General features: G+C 40.1%; 1 protein-coding gene across 2 annotated transcripts; it reads right to left on the reverse strand.

Moving 5' to 3' along the window:
- Positions 1–3,651: 3,651 nt before the first annotated feature.
- ELF5 (proline-rich family protein) lies at positions 3,652–19,273 on the reverse strand. 2 transcript variants are annotated; one of them, XM_087662452.1, is made up of 9 exons: positions 19,022–19,273; positions 8,329–8,422; positions 6,217–6,302; positions 6,094–6,143; positions 5,804–5,870; positions 5,645–5,726; positions 5,165–5,538; positions 4,513–5,052; positions 3,652–4,409 (listed from the first exon to the last, which is right to left on the reverse strand). In XM_087662452.1, the coding sequence occupies exons 1-9, from the start codon at positions 19,100–19,102 to the stop codon at positions 4,212–4,214; spliced, it is 1,572 nt and encodes a 523-aa protein (XP_087518578.1). In that variant the 5' UTR covers positions 19,103–19,273; the 3' UTR covers positions 3,652–4,211. The 2 variants fall into 2 exon arrangements, with proteins under 2 accessions (XP_087518578.1, XP_087518577.1); XM_087662451.1 differs by having other exon boundaries at positions 3,654–4,409; positions 5,165–5,556; positions 19,022–19,268.
- Between the last annotated feature and the right edge of the window lie 439 nt (positions 19,274–19,712).

Genomic DNA, 19,712 nt, shown 5'->3' on the forward strand with positions numbered 1-19,712 from the left:
GGAAGGTACTTAGCACCAAGGTATCTTATATGTAGGTGATAAGGTGAATCTACATGGACTTAGTGACTTTGATTGTGTAGCAAATAGTTGCAGTGCTTTCTTTCTTGGAACCAGAGCAATCTCTTGGTGCTCCGAGAAGCAACATATAGCCAGTCTCTCATTTACAAAGGTTGAATACAAGGCCTTAACTATAGTAGCTTGTGAAACCATATGGTTGAAAAGATGCTTGCAAGAATGGGTTCTATGGATCCTTTGCTCCTACTTCTATCTTTTGTGATAGCATATCGATTGAATCTCTAGCAAAGAATTTGGTCATGCGCACCGAAGGACTAAGAATATTGAAGTGGGAGAGCACTTTATCAGAGAAAGTGCACAATGGTGATATAATATCACATCATAGCAATACTACTGAGAATGGTGTTGATATCTTTACTAAAGCTCTAAGAAAATATCTCTTCTTCAAATATCTTTACTACTAAGAATGTTGTTGATATCTATACTAAAGTTCTAAGAAAATATCTCTTCTTCAAAAAATTGAGCATGACTTGGCATGACGGAGTTTCCCTTAAGGGAAGGTGTTTGATGTGAGGTTCCTCTTCCAATAGACCCACAAGATTCCTCGATTAGTCAATTGAATTTCATGTTCTTGCACAACACTCTACCTAGTCTTCTCATGGAAAATGTCGAACATGGGAATCCAAGTTCTACTTAACAGGGGAAGCCTAGATAGGTCACCCCTAATAGTAATCTAGAGTCCACCTAAAAAACATCACTTTGTAATCAATCAAAGGTGAGAGCAGGGTTAACACCACACTTGGTTTGAAGAGAGTGAGACAAAAGGGAGAATATAACTCAATCTTGACCGAAGGAGGATCATCAAGATTCCTTCTTCATGCCTACTCTCTGATGGCATTAGTAGTGATCTTCTTGTACTCCATAGGTGAGAAGGTGGCATATTTTCTAGGTGGTGGTCATATAAATGGATCAACATTGGTGATGATCGATGCAAAAGGTCATGAGATTCTTTAGTGGGCTTGTTCTTTTCAAATAGTGGACACCATTGCTACGTTCAGCTTTGACTCCTTTATATGACTAGGATATCAATTCCTTATAAATGCCATTTATCCAAATGGATCTTATGATATAGAGGGATGCCAACATATCCTATGGCATGTTTGTAGGTTCGACTCATGGACCATTTGGTGCTTCTAGAAGTGGTGGACTTATGGGATTGAATCTACCTCAACTTTGATTCTCCTGTAGTGCATGCTTTGGCAAGGAGGGGGAATGAACTTTTTGTATAGTAATGGAATGGCACTCTTCATGACTCTAGGCTAAAGAGGGATTGTGAGATAGTGGTCATTGGACATTCTTATGCTTGACATGCATCTATTTGATGCAGTGGACCTTGAGTGGGGTGTTCTGCAAGCATCACTTTTTGGCAAGCAAAAAATTGTAAAGCCAGTAAGCCTTTAATCCATGATGGGAGATACAATAACAAGATGCCTTTATTCTTAGTCGATTCTCATGGGAGGACCCCTTTAGCAAAATGGCATCCAGCACTCCGCAAGTGTTAAGAGTTTGCATGGTGCTTCTAATGTCATCATATGCACTACAATGTTACGAATTCCTCACAATCTTATTTGTTTTGGTTGGGGGGGTGGGGGGGGAACTCCATTGTTGATAATCATGAAACAAGTTTTACTAAGGTAAAAACATAAACGCATTTCATTCATACAATGTTTTGATCTACATTGTTTCGACTATCCCTTTTACTCAACAAAAAAAGAACAATTTCTATTCAAAACTTGTTAAACATATGTCTTGGAAATGTATTGTTCTCTACTTTTATGTGGCATTTCACTTTAGGACATAACCAAGGGTAAAATTTTCAAATTAAAATGCAACATTTCAAGAGTGAAACATTTCATGGTTAACTTGATTCACATCTTCTAAAGATGGAATTTGGGGGGACTACTAGTCACACATTGTGTTGGTACCTTGGTGGTGTTCTCTCATTCTCTTGCTTTCGTTTATGGACTCCCATGTGCATTCATGACTCTGTCCTTCAATTCTTTTCATTGTTCAGAGTTATGTTGTGCTTTGTTTCCTCACTTCCACATCAATTGCACATTCTCATAGGTGGTGCATCTATGAAGACCATGGTCCCTACCGTACACTAATTTAAGAAACCAATAGCATGGGTTCCAACGGAAGTTGTTCTATGGTGTCAAACGGTGGAAGAGAAGCAAAGTGAAATTTTTTTGAAAAGGAGCTTACAAATAAAGGTGGATATAATCCACAATCAAAAGTAGAGAATCATGTCAAAGGATAGATATGTGATGAAAAGCCCAATAAAACTACAAGGCTTGGATGCAAATATGCATTTCAATTTTGTTGAACCAAGAATTTTTAGCAACCCAAGTTAATATTCAACCCTCTAGTAACCTAGCAATTTTTGCAACTATTTGGGGACTGTACAAGCTAAAGACATCCTAATGTTCGAATTATCACCCAATATCAAATTACCATGATTAATTTCGACCTTAGGAAAATACACCTAAATGGAATGAAGATCTAGATTAATAATGATTATGTAAATGTAAATAACGATCCAGCTTATTAAGAAGATACTAGCATAACATGAATCACGTAGAACCAAACAATGCATACATGTTATAATGAGAATAGACTTGAACGAACATTGATAACAATCTAAATGTCACCTAGGGTCCACTAACATTGGATCTTTAATCATGCCAAAATGTCATACCTAATACATAAGAGCAAAGTTAAAATCCTCCAAGTGGGATTGTATGATTTTAAAAGGTGGCATGCCAGTCCAAGAGTACCATGCCGTAGTCTCATCAGAGGAATACAAATATTGTTCAGCAAAATGAAAGAACAAAATCATCAAATATCTCCATAGCTCACAAGACGACTAACAAGGACTCGTATTCGTAATATGCACAAAGCTCCAAATCAAGTAACTAATGTACTCTATCCACAATACATCACTCGATTTGAAATTTTTCAAGACCCTTTTCTCTTCTTTCTTTTTGTAGAGGTGATGGGTACGCACCCATTTTTGAGCTGCAACAATCCTACGATTCGTTCACTATTTAAATCCATTCACTAGTTATTTTTGTCATCACTCCTTTGCAGGGAACAAACATACTCGGCTATTCTTTTGCAGGGCCAAAAACTTGAGATCTGAAATCTGGTAAAGTAATTGCAAACACTAAATAGCACTAGACTTAACTGATGTGACATTTTTTACATTATTGGACTCTTGATGTAAAGAGTAAAGATGATGCAAGCATACGTATACTTTCCTTCCAATTGCCACAACAACATATTATCGAACACCTTACGTAGTGCAGTGATGACTTCAGAAGAATACGACGTTTGTCATTTTGAGCGGTTGCCGGACAATGAATTCATTCAATTATCCGCTGCAACAGTGCTCAAAACCTCCTTAAAAGATTAGCAATACCACTCCCTCTTACCAGCATATACCTTACAACAACGTGATTAAAAACTAGGATGCAGCCTGCCGACCTCAAAACTACTGACCTCACTCGCCCAACAAAAAATCAATAATTTCAGCGAAGTTCAGCCAAACATTTTTACAATTCTATGAAGACTCTTGCCCTCCTTAACAGAGAACCAGCAAAACACTTAATTTGCAAATACTAAATCAAGCACAAAAGGCCAGAACTGAGTGTCAGAGGTAAACCTCACCTCAACTAACTCAATATGAATAGTACATGAACCTCGTGCCTGGATATACCAGCATTAAGAACATCTGAAATGATCAAATTTTCAAATCAGGTTTTTAAAGAAGGCGCACTCTTGCAAACCTCGAAGCCATAGATTTACCAATTACACATATTCAATATGTTAACAACTGCATTCAGGTGAATTTTTAACATGTTATGCAGTTTACTCCCTTCCCTGTCAACAGTTGCACACTTTTTTGCCCAGAAATTTGGGCTATAGATTCTTAGCTGATGCTCCAGTATCGTTCGGCTCCACCAGATGTTTCTACTCCCCTTGATACCAACTGAGAAGCCATGTCGGCTTTGATGCACACAACTCAACAATGGAAATATACCCAACCAAGATTGGGGAACTAGCTGACAGTGCTTATGCATTAGGAGCGTTTCAAACGAAAGAGTAAGATGACAGGACTTGTACAGGCATAATCATCACAGATCCCCATCAAATGCACCGAGTGCCTTCATATCTTCCAAAAAGGCAGAATAGGAATCATCGATGCTTTGAGGCTTTGAAGCAGGCGGTGCTGGCTGAATATTCGTGAGATTTGTTACAGTATTTACTATAACAGAAGATTTTGGTTTCACCTTCTGAACAGTTTCCCGACGCACACGCACAGAAGCCGGAACCTAACAAACCAAAATAGCTGATTAGCTGTTAGAAATTGCCACTGTAATCTTTTAAAAGGTGCTACAATTCATGCCAACAAAGACAACTCAATCAACCACACACCATTGATGTCAATTCTGGTGTATGCTGAGCAAGAGGCCTTTTCACCACTGTTGCAGCAGCTGACTTCACATATGACGGCTTTATTAAACCCTTAAGAGAGTCATCAGGTACACTTCCATCCTGTATCCTGGGGTCACTAGTCATAGGATTAACACCGGACGGGCCAACAAGCGGCCTTGCTGGTGGTGGTCCAAGTGGGGGGACTAAAAGAGGCCGAGCTTGGGAAGGTCCAGCAGGAGCAACTCCAGTAGGTATCAGCCTAGGAGGAGGTACTGGAGGGCCAGGCAACGGTGGCCTTAAACCAGGTGGTGGAGGTGGGGGTGGTAACCGAGAAACACCAGGAGGTAGCACCTCAACTGATAGACTCTGCTGCATGTGACCTATGCTAGGCCTCATCATGGATGTAAGAGGTGGAGGTGGAGGTGGAGGAAGACCTGCAGGTCTTGGAGGTGGTGGGGGTGGTGGTTTCTGTTGTGAAGTGATATCCAGATTAACTTCACGATTTTTCTCTTCTTTCGCTTCCACCTTGATTTGGGGAACCTGCATAACAGTTCAGCTTAGAAAATAGGACATTTTATTCACAAAGAGACAATGAAGAGAAGAGATTTATTCAATTTCATGTAATAAGTTTCTCCCGGTATAAATGGCATACCCAATCTTGCCCGTTTCCTCCAGCCTTATCACTTGCATCATCAGTACCTGGAGGCTTCACATTTATTGCAGATTCCACAATGCCAGTACTCACTGGAGGTGCTTGCAATGGCCTAGGTGGGGGTGGTGGGGGTGGAAGAGTGCGCACCTTTGGAGGTGGTCCAGGTGGGGGAGGGGGAGGTAGCAAAGATGGAGGTAGAGAAGCTCCAGGACGCGGTGGAGCTGGGGGAGGTGGTGGCAGTGGCACAGGCAAGGAAGTAATGGACTCTCCTGCTGAAGAGGTTCCTTCACCAGTACCAGGGAGAGGAGGAGGAGGGGGAGGGGGAGGTACAGGTAGGCCAGCTGCTTCTGCATCAGGATCTTCGGCAGCTCCTTCTGCAGCAGTACTAGGTCCTGTAAAAATTTTCAGTTTTGCTTCTGTAGCTCTATCATCTGAGGACAGGAGGACATTACAAACATACAAGCAGAGCAGAGTTCTCACCAATAGAGGACTTGTACATTGGTGGTTTGCCAGGCGGTGGTGCACCAGTAGGATTGAGAATTGGATTGTAATAGATTGAATCCTGCAGAAACATGGCTTATTACCATTGAAAAGCAAGAACATTCTTTAAAGGGATGGAAAGAATTCAATGAAATTTACCTCTGGCCTAGGATACTTGGCTTTTAGTTCTTCTTCAGCAGTCCGCCTCCGTGGCGCAGATAGATGGCTGCCAATAAATAACACATTGAGAAACAATGTAAAAAAGAAATAATCGAGCACTAACCACTAGCCACATAAATATTTATTTGCCCATCAATCTAGGTATTGGGTTCAAAACTCCAAATTGGGAGGCCTAATTGAGTTTACATAGCAAGTTGCAACACGCATTTCTGTAGGTTACTCCCTACGCTGTCCATTGACAGTAGAAAATGTTCCAAAGCAGTACTGACCTGAACATCACAGGCTCTTCACCCTTTTCACGCATCTTCTCCTCATATTCCTGTGATAATATCACTAACAATTAGCTGCTGCAGGACCAGTTAAACTATAAGGCAGAAGGTTAGTGCAATAACCTTTCTCTTTTTCAGAACTAGTTTAAGTGTGTCCTCTAGTTGGCGCTTCTTATGCCTTCTTGTTTTATCTAAAGCCCCATCAGCTTCTGTACAAAAGCACAAGCCGTACATCAAAGCCAAATCAAAGGTGTACTAAAAAAAGGTTAACAGCCCCATTTGCACGAGTCTGCTCGGGTAACATCCTCCTCATCCATATTTCACCTGTCAAATGACATTATATGGGATCCCTCACATGGTCAAAGCACAGTGAACCAGACTAATCTTAAAGCCCCACCTAGCAGACAAGCTAGTAAGAGTGAACGCCCTTGACTGCTGCTCAAGTAGCCAAGACAAACGAATATTTTCCAGCATCTGCCACAAACGTGTTCACCATTGTTTAACCTCCATATTTTCAATACATCTTAAACTCCAAATTTTGAGCAGCAAAAAAAGTATTGTTTTCTGCCTTTTCCCAAAGAAAAGAAAGCCCATTTAAGGCTTAAGATTTCTGTGATGTCATTACCTGCCAACCATGAACCATCTCGCAAGAATTCTAAGATTGACATTTGTTATTACACAGTTCAAATTTGCCATAGAAATCCATTTCTGAAACTTCAGAGTCATGATTATCCTTTCAAAGAGCAGTGAACAACACTGATCTTTTCCATCCTGGGTACAAGCTACCCAACAATAGATGTCCCACAGCATCTGCTAGTAGCATATTATCAACAACGGTTCACTTCCAACCATATCTTCAGTCAAAATTCTAGCAGTAGCTAGGAAAATACCAACCCTTCTTAAAAGAGAAAAACTTACGGATGTTACAAGTTCCACATGACTGAAAATGTGTTCAACTACACATCAGGATTAACATGCAGAATGCTAGGCTGGACCCTTGAAGCAACAGTTGTCTATGGATGTAGAACTAAGCACATGAGTCTTTGCAGATTCTGACATCGTCATATATTCACACACAATTAAGCATAGGTATAAATTGGAGACTTTGTTGGATAATAGTCAGCTTTATATTGACATTAACTACTTCAAAATATTTGATGTATCAACATCTTCTAACCTAGGCCAACCTAGGCCAAGCCTATTATTTGTAGTTACAAAACAATGAAGTCAGTTACTACTTCAATGAAAGCGAGTGATACAAAGGTACCTGTTAAACTATGAGCAGTCATTCTAAATGTGAATAGATTTTTCAGCTCCAATACGCATAAAGTTCACTACCAAACATCTTTTGCACGACTGTAATAAGAAGAGAAACCCATCCACAGACAGATGTCCACTCCTAGTTTTCTCATAAACCATAGAAGTCCACTCATAACTTGGAACTGGTGGGTCTACTAAGTCTCAATAAGAAGGAATGATAGTGAAGTCATACCAAAATGCTTGCCACCCTGTCGTGGGTGAAACAACAGGAAAGCAATCCTATCTATCTTGTCATGCAGTTTGTGCACAATTAAGGGTTTTAAAAATATAAAAGAACGAACTTGTACTGTAGATCAGATAGACTTTACAGCAAAGACTTGTGTTATGTAGTTGAAATAAAAATTCAAGACCCCTGTCCTGAACACGTCTCACAATTATCAAGCCCAAGCAGAATTAACCAATAAACCCAACAGGCATCAAAATACATTCAATGATAACTATTATGAAAAGTTCCTCAACAATTAGAGACTACAGAACCAAAGCTCATCGTCCCACTTTATGCATTACCAAACTACTAGTCCTGAGACACTCCATTCAGGAAACAAGTGCCTATGTATTAAAATTGAGTCATACTGCAAATCATTCCTCTGTTATAATGTGTGAAAAAAACACACAACCACAAGCATCGAAAAGACTGGAGCTTAACCTACTGGTACTATTAAAGACAAAACGTGTGTTAAAAAGTTATCAAGAGGTATATTACACCCCCCCCGCAAATCATTCCTCTGTTATAATGTGTGAAAAAAACACATAACCACAAGCATTGAAATGACTGGAGCTTAACCTACCGGTACTATTAAGACAAAACGTGTGTTAAAAAGTTATCAAGAGGTATATTACCACCGCGCCCCCTGCCCCCAACACAGAAAAAGAAACAAAGGACACATTAGAAGTAAAGAATGGAAAAACTCTTACTCATCATTTCAAGTCTCCGAATTTGATCCCTTAGGGCCTCTGGATCCTTTTTCAAGATCCCAACCTCTCGTACTTTTTTCCTCTCCTTTTTGTTCTGAAAAAGGACAGTTTCCAATTTTGCATCAGCTATCTAATATGCTTAAAGTGAGGTTGAAACACAAAAACATGAAACGTTGCAAAGAAAAAAGAATGAGTGCCAGAAATATCTTCTTTTAACATCACAATATTTTAAGCTGAAAGATAGAATAAAGCAAATCTTTTTGAGATAAATAAAACACGACAAACTGTACCTGCATTGCATTTCTGACATTTTTTTTCTTTTGTCATCAGATGAGGGAAACCTTGAAGCTTCATTTTGTAAAATGTCTTACAATATGACAATGCAAAGTAGTAATTAAGAAATAGGTCATTGCAAAACAATCCATACATGCCAAGGGCAAGAGAACACAAAGATGAAGTTGTTAAGGCATGGTCGTCAATACATGCCTAGGGTGAAACACGAGAGAGAGAGAGAGAGAGAGAGAGAGAGAGAGAGCATATTCACCACTATTGCCTCTTATACAATCTCATGATACACCTATGTACATTCTCAAAGGGGACTTCAAAAGATTTGCACAAAATCAACCTTCAAATGTAGCGTATATGGTGACCAAGAAAACTCCAGATCCAAGACAAAGAAGCAAATGTTTACTCCTTAGGGGACAAGTCCTTGAGTTGCCATAAACATAGCTGCCAAGGGCATTCTAAAACAAGAGGTATGAATAGGTTTCACCAGGTATTTCTAAGCTTGTTTGTTCTTGTTATTCTGTTCAGTTTTTCTCTGTGTTCACAACAACCATCTTTTTGCTTCCATTGCTCCATATTCATCTAACATGATGTCAAGGCCCAAGCTTCCTGTCAGGCCTGATCACTCTTCCTGACCATTGCAAGATTTGTGTTTCACTGCTACACCTACCCAGCTGGCCTGGTCACCTTATCTATCAGCTGAGCGGCCTGTTTACCTTATGTTTTCAGTACTGTACCCTGTATTTCACTGCTGCATTTTGCATTTTGATCAGGTTTGCCATCATTTGTATTAGACAGCTGACACTTTCATCTTTCTGTAGTAACTTCCTTTCTTTTTTGCAGGCATTGACATTTTCATGCCTGTGTTGTCATCTTTTCTGCATTTTCAGCCCGATTACACATCAGAGGGGAGGTTCACACATGTTGCTTGTAGTGCCTCGGTTCACTACACTCACTCCACATATTGTTCCTCTCTTGTCTTTCATCTGACCTGTTTTCTCTTGCTTGAACTATTGAACTCTTGGTATTAGACTTATTACTATCTTCTCTACATAGCATCTATCATTGGCTCCTCACATTGTAACAATAATGACAAGCCCTGATTATCTAATTTGGAGTGCAATGATGAAAGGGTGGCTTGTGCAAAAGCATCTCTGGTACATTGTTTCAGATTCTACCTTGCTTCCCCAATTCTCTTCTTCTATCCAATTGGAATGATGACAAATATGAGAAAGCAATCCTCAATTGGAACAACAACAATGCCAAAGCATACTTAGCACTTCTTTGATGCTTCTCAAAGGAAGTCCTCCGGATGATCACCTCTTGTAGAGCATCTCCCAAGGCGTGGGAGAAGCTCCAACTTATGTTTGAGGCTCTGTCAAACATAAGAGTCATTACCCTCTATGGCCCATCCAAACTATCCAGTTCAAGGCCATTGGTAAGGTAGTAATTATAGTCATTATTCAAAATAATATGGAAAAAAAGCATCCTGATAACCATTTCGTATGGCAATCTTAGCTTTGCAACATGCAATGTCACAAGACTATGACAACTATTATCTTATTGCTGATTTCCTTATTATTATTTTATTTGGTTTTTCTTTTTGGAAGGATCTCTCTTGAAATCTAAACGCCTGAGTTGCATGGCCAGTATGTGAATCGGACAGGAATGTCTAGTGAGTCAAGACTGGACAGTTAAGGTCCAGTATAAGTCTGGAAGAGACGGATGGCACTGTAAATTTACAAGCCTAGAAGAGACTTGTGAAAGTGTATATGGACAAGTGTGTTGACTAGTTCAAAGTGAAGATGGACAAATCTGCAAGAGATTAGTCCATGTGGGGTCATTAGTGGAAATTCACTTTCAGTTGAGCTACATTACAAATTTGGATGTAGCCATAGTCTGCAAAGATGGTCAGAAGACTAGTGGGATGCAATGGAAGCAACTCGTAAAATTCAGGGAGTTACTATTTTTGGACCTCAGAATCTATTCGCGTCATTATCTTCGTTTTTGCACGAGGATCAATCTTCTGGTCTGTGCCGAGGTCAAATTCTGCACCGAGGATGGAGAATTTTAGACTGGAAGGCTGGAATAGGAAATATCTTCCAGTGCTGCCACTTGGCACAAATTGGTGCACTTACCTCTTTAAAGAGGGCTGGCGTGCAGTTTTTTGATGGTTAGGGGCTCATTTGTGATAAACAGCTGCAGATGGAGAGCTCTTGAGAGCTGAACTATCTTGTCTATGTAGCACAAAGGGCTGAGCTTGCTTCCTACTCTCTCTCTTTCTCTCCCTGACAGTATGGTTATGCTGCAGAATCAAGGGCCTTTCTTCTGAATCAGGTACAGCTGTGTGGAATATGCTGTTTTTGCATGAGGCAAGAGCCTTTTTTCTCCAGGAACAGGAGCAGTTGTTTGCTGCCCACAAGCAGGAACAGGTGAGGGTGGTAACCTCACCCAGCAAGTGTCTGAAACAGCATTAAATCAGTTCTGATTCTGGACTGTTCAGAGGTTATTTCAGAGCCCAATTGATGTCAAAATCAAGGGGCACTTGGCCCAGATGATACAGGACTGTGCAGGGAACAATATGAGCTGAGAACAGGTGTCAGAACAGGTCTGAACCAGTAATTACAGAGGGCTGAACAGTGCAGGGGACAGTATGAGTTGAAAACAGGTTTCAGAACAGGTCTGAACCAGTAATTACAGCAGACTGAAATGGTCAATTTTGCACTCCAACCAAAAGTTTCAGGCTTGAGCGGAGTTTTCCCTCCTGGTCAACTTGTTTTAGGTCAGTAATTGTATTGTTATGCTGCCAAATTTCACCCAGAATAGGTAAAAGATAGCCCGCTATATTTTCTCTCTTTTTAAAAATAAAGAAATACCGCAAGGGGCGCCTGACTTAGGGGCCAACAGGGTGTCTGAGTGGCAACAGGAGCATTCTAGCTTCCTATTTTTCTTCTTGATTCTGTGTCTTTAAGTTCAAGTAAAGTGGACGACTGTAAATTGGGTGAAAGCATTTATGTATTTTGGTTGTACACTACCGCCCTTTAGAGTGAATAGGCCGGTTACATGCAATCTGCTCAATTCGAAGTTCATTGGGTAGGGATTGTTCTCTACAAATGCCAAGTTTAGATGAATCCTCTATTACAGGTTTCAATGGTAGAGACCCTTTATAGAGCTTTAGAAGATGGATATGAAAAGCATTGTGAATTCTCCAATGCTCTACAAGTTGTAACCTAAAACAAACATCATTAATTTTTTCAATGACTTGACATGGCCCATAATTTCTTGTTGCGAACTTAGTGACTTGGAATGAAGGCTTGTTAGATCTTCTAAAACAAGCTTTGTCAAATTTCAACAACACCCAATCTCCTCCTTGTAAAATCATTTACCTTTGATGCTTATCTGCTACTTTCTTTTCTTATGATCTTTGGATAGCTTGTCTAACTTGGACAAAAACTGTATCCGTATCACATATGAACTCATCGGCATGAAATATCTTCTCCTTGGTTTTAAGAATAGATAATAAAAGTAGTTTTCCATATAGATATTAAATGGTGCTTTACTTCTAGAAGTATGAATGGTCTAACGGGGAACGGGAACAGGAACGGGGACGAGGACGGTGACAGAGACAAGGACACCAAACCTAGGGAATGGGGACGTGGGAACGGGAATGGCATTTAAAAAATTAAAATTCATGAAAAAATTGTAATATTTCACTCATAATCCATGTGGACTCTGGAGTGTTAAAACCAAGGTATATAATCCACAAGGACAAATCATTTTAAGTTTTAAAATTTAAGATATTGTGCATCATTCTAAAACTACTCATTAGAAATTGGATTGCAACTTACAAGGCTCAAGAGGTAAGCTATTCAATTATAAATAATAAAGTGCATAACACATATGCCATAAATGATAAAACAATGAACAATGAACTAAACTTTGAAGTCTAAGTTGAAAGATACCTATGGTCCCATTGCCAAAAAACTTAATCTTTGAAAGAACATGCTCATTGCCCCAAAAAAGACTACAAATATAAAGTCTAATCTCTAGACTGAAGCAAAATGCGACATGCCAAAATAGCCCAAAGGGCAACAGCAAGACTGCAAGACTCAAGTACAAATATCATATCGACATGGCACAACTGTCAACAACCCAAGTGTCACATTGTCATCAATGATCATAATATCATATACAATGTACATGTGTCATGTATCATGAGACTCATCATAAGTGAATTAAATCAAAGATCATCATCATGATCTGAGACTGCTCTAGCTACTCCTGAAGTGCCAGCCTCATCATCATGTATACCATCAATTGTTGTATCTCCCTCAACATCAGCATGTGTCTCCTGTTCTTGCTGCATCTCCTACTCTGTGAATGGATTGGGCTTTGTTGTCATACTGTTACATAACATTCTCAAATTAGCACTAACGAATACTAGATCTTTTACCCTCTCCACACCAAGATGATTCCTCTTCTTTGAAGCAATGTGAGCGTATATACTCCACAATTGCTCTAAACAAGAGGAGCTAACTGACTGAATCAAAATACGAATGGGTAGTTGCTGCAACTCAAGACCATCCAAACCACAGTCCTCCCACCACAAAGCTACCCCAATCTTACAGTGTTCCTCCTATGCATCCCCACAACCAAAAGAACCCCGAAAGGTCCTATAACATGAAAACAGATCTCTGATCTTTTATCTAGTGCCATGATCAGGCACTAGACGAGACAATATAAGTCTCTATGTATCCATAACCTCAGTGTCATTCTCCTAACCCTTGCCCTGAAACTCGAGATCCACAACAAATGAAGCTGCATACATGGGTGAGCTATAGGAGTTCCACCTCGTCACAACTAAATGACGTATCTCCTCATACGCCTTATCATTTGGTGCCAATTCTTGCAACTTTTCATTCAGCCTATCCATAGCCTCATATACCTTGCCAATGCAAAGTTGCATAGTATCCATAACCCTCAATAAATATACAATAGGTAATACCATAGCATCTATCCCCTTTACATCATCCCAAAAAGTGGAGTTATTTGCTTTCTCCAAGCATAAGATACCTGTAGGAGTATCTACCAATGTTGATGAGGTAAACTCATCACTAAGAAGTTGCCTCAAGGCACCATTGCATTCTCTTAATCTACCTAGCATCAAGAAGTTAAAAGGCAAATCTAGTATCAGAGTATTTTAAAAGTGTCTTCTTCGACCGCAAAAAGAGAAATGATGGCGAAGAAACTGGTGATTCAAAACAAAGCTAACCATTTGAGCTCCTTGCTCTACGACAGGTGCAATCCATTACGGTTTCCCAATATCCTTTAGTAGGTTGTTCAAGCAATAAGCCATACAATATAAAGTTGTGATATGCGGATAATATCCCTGGATAATAGCACCTGTTGCCCTATTTGCAAGCTCTCCATCTGCAACAACTCCCACAACATGCTCCGGGCCAATAAGCTCAATACATGTAACCCACTTTGCTGCAAGTACATCTGCTGACTTTCTTGTCCCCAATGCATCATGTGAAGATATGAAATACATTTCCCCACGAGAATAAGCAACCATACCATGAATGGATCGCTTGCATGTATCACTCGAACCATCATCAATCAAGGAAACTCCATTTTTAGCCCACACGCTCTTTCTAGTCACTGTTGCTTGCTCAACAAGGCGCTTTTCTTTGTCGAGCAAAGTGGTGCGTAAGGTCTCTGATAATGGAGGTACATACGAAGGGCCATACTCACCAATCTTTTTACACATCAATGTAAAATACTTTGACCTAGCTGCACGAAATTGAATGTGGTCGTGATAAAAAAAAGTGTGTAACTAATGTGTCCACCTCTTCCTTCTTGGGATCCCAACTAGCATCAAGTGTGCTCTGTCTACGTGCAACATGTAGCGCTATTGATGCCATGGTTGATGCAGTAGGTAAGGAAGGAGGTAGCACTTCGTGATACTGGCCCTGCTCTACATACATCTGATGGAGATGGTGTCACAAAAGTTGCAGGGTCAACTGCAACACGTCGTGGTCTAGATGCAAGATAAGCTTGTTGAGTTGCTACTCGGTCACAAAGCTCCCTTTGCTTCTCCAAGGTCACATTCGGACAAAACTGTACCTCTGAAGTTTGCTCATGTAGAATATGAGCTCTGACCTAATTATGCATAAAACAGAACAAGTAGCAATTGGTATTCTATATTCTAATATTTAAGTAACTTTGAAAATTTAAAATCAATAAAAATTCAAAATACAAATGCTCGGCTCAATGGATTACCTTGTTTGCTCCACTACTTCGCTTGTATGGGCAAAGCTTGCAAGTCCATGGTCAAGATCCTTCACCACTCAATGGACGATCAGCATTTACTTCTTCCCACCATGACCAATCATCGAACCTTCTTCCTCGACCACCAACCTGACGAGCGAGACAGGAAGATGAAGCCATTTCAGAAAAATAGCTCGAGAGAAGTGAGAACTGGAGTCTCGAGAGAAGGAAGAAGGATTAAGAGTCAAGACTCACTCAAGAGTCGAGAGAGAAGGGAAAATGAGAGAAGGAATAAGAAAAAGAGAAGAGGAGAAGAATAGAGAACTTGGAACTTGGAGAGGAAGAAAGACTCAAGAGAAGAGGAGAGAAAGGAAGAGAAGGGAGAAGGTCCAAGGAAAAAGGAAGAAGTGAAGGGAAAAGTGAAGAGAAGGAAGAAGGAAAAAGAGAAGGGAGAAGAAAGAAGAAAGAAGAGAGGTTGGAGACCGGAGGAGACGGAGGAACTAGCGGCTAGGACTAACGCGGGGCAACAAGGAACAGGGGGCGTTATACAGACTGGTCACTGGGGCAGAAACGAACAGATGATCTCGAGCGGGAGTAGCACGCAAGAGGCGGGTGAAACGCGCAATCGCAGACGATCGGGCAGCAGGAGCAATGGCCAACCGAAGATAAATAGGTACTACGTGGCGTTCTCTGTCTTAAACGGAACAGGGAACGTTCCACCAATTCGCAACGCGTCCCACAACGGCTTCATATCGAGGATGGCGATTCCGCGTGCCGGGGGGTCATTCCGGCCGTTTTCTGTCACTATGGTTGGCTTCAAGGTAGTAGCACTTCAATATATCCAATATTGTGAGATCAGCTATCTCACTTTGAGTATCTGTTTAAGGATGATAAAAAGAAAAAAATGTAAGCTTTGTACCCAAATTTTCCAAAAGAGATCCCCAAAAGAGAATAGTGATTCGTGGATCTCTATCACCTGCGATGAATTGTGATAACCCATGATACTTAAAGATTTGTCGAATAAATATTCTAGCCATATGTTGAGACTTGATAGTCTTATTGACTAGAATGAAATGAGTCTATTTGCTAAACCTATCAATAATAGTCCTTATGCTTGTGAGAGTACGCAACAGAAGAAGGAATACGAACACAGAGAGAGAGAGAGAGAGAGAAAGGAAACAAAAAATGAAGAAAGAAATACTGCACTGACTAAAATGAATGTTGAATACAAAGCTCTGGACTGATTAGTCCCTCCAAGCAGCCCGAGCGTCAGTGAGGTCACCAAATTAGGCTAATGATGATAGCAACATCAACAACGGAGAAAGATAATAGAGTCGGAGCGTGCACCTGCCAAGGAAGGAGGGAAGATGATAATACAACTGGCTGCCAAGTGGGAAATTGCTATAAACAGCCAAAAAACCCAAAAACTGACCAACCTGAAATTTGAGGTCAAAAACATGTCTGACCAACATAAAAATGCTAGGAATGCTCAGAAAAATCTCGAAAAGGATGGACAATGTCTGGCAGGTGAGACAAACTGAAGAATGCAGAAACTGCCTCGGGAAATGCACATAAAATCTCGACTAGAGGAAAAAATGCATTGAAATGCAATAAACTGAGTGCTCTAGAATGAGCTACCTCCTCCGTCAAAACAAATGATAGACAAGTCAGAGCTCCTAAAGTCCTCGTCTGACTCGGACTAAGGCTCACAGGCAAGAGATGACAAGGCATGACAAACATGACTGCTAACAATGCTATCATTGTCGTTTGTTGATTTTGGCAAGACAAAAATAAAATGCATAGTAATGCGTTCCCAAGATTGGTTCGAAAATGGTAATGGTTGCAAAAGCCCTACAAGTTTTTAGCAATTAAACTTAATCTTCTAGCATACAAGACATTCCTAGATAATACATTTCAAGTGCCTTGGTTGTGGCCAAAATACCACGATGAGCCATATAAGGAGCCGCATGATATTCTTCCATTTCTTTAGACCTAAGATCTTTAGTAACACATAACTTATTCTCACATCAAAAAGAAATCCATCTTTAATAACATAAGAGTTTACCCTTTTACCAAGTTGTAAACTCTCCCAAATGATTTTAAAATCTTTATCAAAAGCATATATATCCCTCATACTACTGAAATCTATAGGATGGATCATGCACACTGCATAAATCTAAGGTCTTCTTAACAGAAGATCAGCTACCTTGTTTTACTTCCCAAAGATATGCGATATTTGAAAGTTAAATTGAGCTAAATAATTGGCCCATCGAATATGCTTCTTAGAAATCGTTGGCTGGTTGAAAAAATGTCTCAGACTATCACAATCTGTCTTGATGATAAATTTTTCATCTAAAAGAAAGTGTCTTCAATCTTTTAAAGCTTGAATGATGACTATTAACTCCTTTTCATAGATAGTAGCATTATTTTCTGCACTTTGCAATCTTTTGCTTATACAAGCAACTCCATCCACTTTCTGGTTCAAGACTACACCAATGCAATCTGTTGAAGCATGACATTCCACAAAGAAAGGTTTTGACAAAATAGCTATAATCAAAACAAGTTCTTTGTTGATATAGAACTTAAGAGTTTCAGAAGCTTTCTTCTCGACTTGGTCCATTAGAATGCCATTGCTTTCTTGGTTAAATCATGCAATAATCCAACAACCAGTGCAAACCATTTAATGGATCTTCTATAATAAGAGTACAATCTCGAGAAACTTCGAACTTCATGAACACTAGTCAATTCTGAACATTCTACAATAGCCTTCAATACCAGTGCATTCAATCTACATGATTTCTAATTTTGAAAGCGCTAGATGTGTGTGTGTGTGTGTGTGTGTGTGTGAACATTCTTTGTTTGCTATGTGTAATATACATGTAAGATTGCAAGATGTATTGCACAATATGTATACACATGTTGATTGACCAGCAACGATACTTCTGAAAATCTCTACCCTAGAAGCAAAACCATATGATAATTGCAGCACTTGTCACTTGTGAGTAATCTACATACACCTATGAAACCTTGGTACTCCCTATTCAATCAATTTGTCCAAGCAAATAAAAGTTTCTACTTGATTGGATAATGTTTCAATTGTGTATGATAAGTCAAAACCATGCTACGACTCAATCATCCCAGCCAAAATGCCCTATCATCTATCACATCATACCCAATGTTTCTGCTACTTGAAAGTGGCAGCAAATAACTCAAATTTGAGTTCAAAGAATGTTTCAGTTGTGTATGATGAGTCAGAACCATGCCACAACTCATTCATCCCAGCCAAACATGTCCTATCATCTATCACATCATACCCAATGTTTCTGCTACTTGAAAGTGGCAGCAAACAACTCAAATTTGAGTTCAAAGAATATGAGCCCGTAAACAAGATCACTACAAAGTTGAAAATCTATGGTAATACGACATTATGGGTCAAAACACTCTCTCCTGAATGAACAAGTTGATTCTTTACCCCAGCCATGAAAAGGGATGAGCCATCAAAAATGTATCTAAGAGTCTCATTGTTTGTCCAGCTTGCGAGCTATCCTATCTATGGATAGGAACAATGCTCGCATGGCACCTGCATTGCTCTCTCAGCTAATATAAACTGACGCAGCCTGATGTAATCCAGTGCTCACTTGCATACACCTCTGGCCCAAGTACCCAGAATTTTGTTGCTAAACAATGGGTGGATGGTAGCCTAGGGTGCCTAACGAATGCATGTCAGAGTCCTTTCTAACGTCTTACAGCTGTGTCCTTGACTCAAGTCCGTAATTCCAAAAATTCTAAGACGAAACATGACATTCGCAACATTTTTCTTGAAAGGACACGAAAGTTTCTATCCCTACTCAGCCTTGTCTGTACAGAGTCCAAAAGATGAGTAAAGCACAACCGTGGCAAATCAATACACCGACATTTCTCTGCAAGGTTGCCTCTGCACGCACCTAAAGAAGCAATGGTGAATCGTTGTTTACGGCCGCTGCGTTCTAGTAAACAGGTCTATTTGAGGATCAAGAAACGGATAAAAGGGAAAAACAGTAACTTCTTGAAATTTTCATGCCTAAAAGTCTAAGATTTAGAGTGAATAGAATCCTTGAAAGGAGTGAGACACACGGAGATAAGGGGAAGGGAGACGCACGCGTTTGAGTTCCTTCTTGCGAAGCTCCTTACGGTAGGCGTCGGTGGGATTCATGACCTTCCCACCTTTGGTGGTCTTCATGGCGTCTGTCTGATGGAGAAAGAAGACGTCTGCTGTGATGGAAGAGTACGCTCTCTGAGAAGAGAGAAACGCAAGAGAGAAGCGAGGCGAATGAAGAAAAACACTCCTCCAGAATTCCAAATAGTTGGCTAATTGCAATTTCCTGTTTTTGCTTTTTTCAATGAAAACCTTTCAATTTTTTTTGCGCCTGAGTTCGTAAATCTTGCATTAGCTTGTTTTTCTTCCGGGTGAACGAAATATTTAGGCTGAATGCCCCCTTGGCTTGAAAGAGAAAATCGTGGTTGGAGTAGAAGAGCATGTTTTTGGGAAAACTTCTCTGAGGTAGGAGGAAAGGTTAATGACACCTTTGTCAAGCAACGTGCATGCAAAGCTAGAAGGCTTGGGGAAGAGCATGCTCAGGAGGGCTTTATGTAACCCAAAGTTCAAAAGAAAATAGTACATAGCTACATGGATGTTGAATCCTATGCAATGTATGTAAAGGAGAAGATCGTCGATGCTCATGCTATGGCTCAAGCTCTTACTGCCAAAATGTAGAAGGTTAATCATGCTGAATGTATGCTTTGATGCCTTACAGACCTATGTAGGTGCATAAAGTGCATCGATCTTCCCA

This window comes from Lygodium microphyllum, chromosome 22 (assembly GCF_053477565.2).
Source record: "Lygodium microphyllum isolate KBCC chromosome 22, Lygodium_microphyllum_v1.1.10, whole genome shotgun sequence".
NCBI lineage: Eukaryota > Viridiplantae > Streptophyta > Polypodiopsida > Schizaeales > Lygodiaceae > Lygodium > Lygodium microphyllum.

Excerpts from the sequence above, each read along its gene's own strand:
- ELF5 (XM_087662451.1), bottom strand. The coding sequence starts at position 19,102 with ATGAAGACCACCAAAGGTGGGAAGGTCATGAATCCCACCGACGCCTAC. Across the intron at positions 5,557-5,644 it reads AATGTACAAGTCCTCTATTG|GACCTAGTACTGCTGCAGAA; the intron begins GTGAGAACTCTG and ends AAATTTTTACAG. Across the intron at positions 5,053-5,164 it reads GAGGAAACGGGCAAGATTGG|GTTCCCCAAATCAAGGTGGA; the intron begins GTATGCCATTTA and ends ACTGTTATGCAG.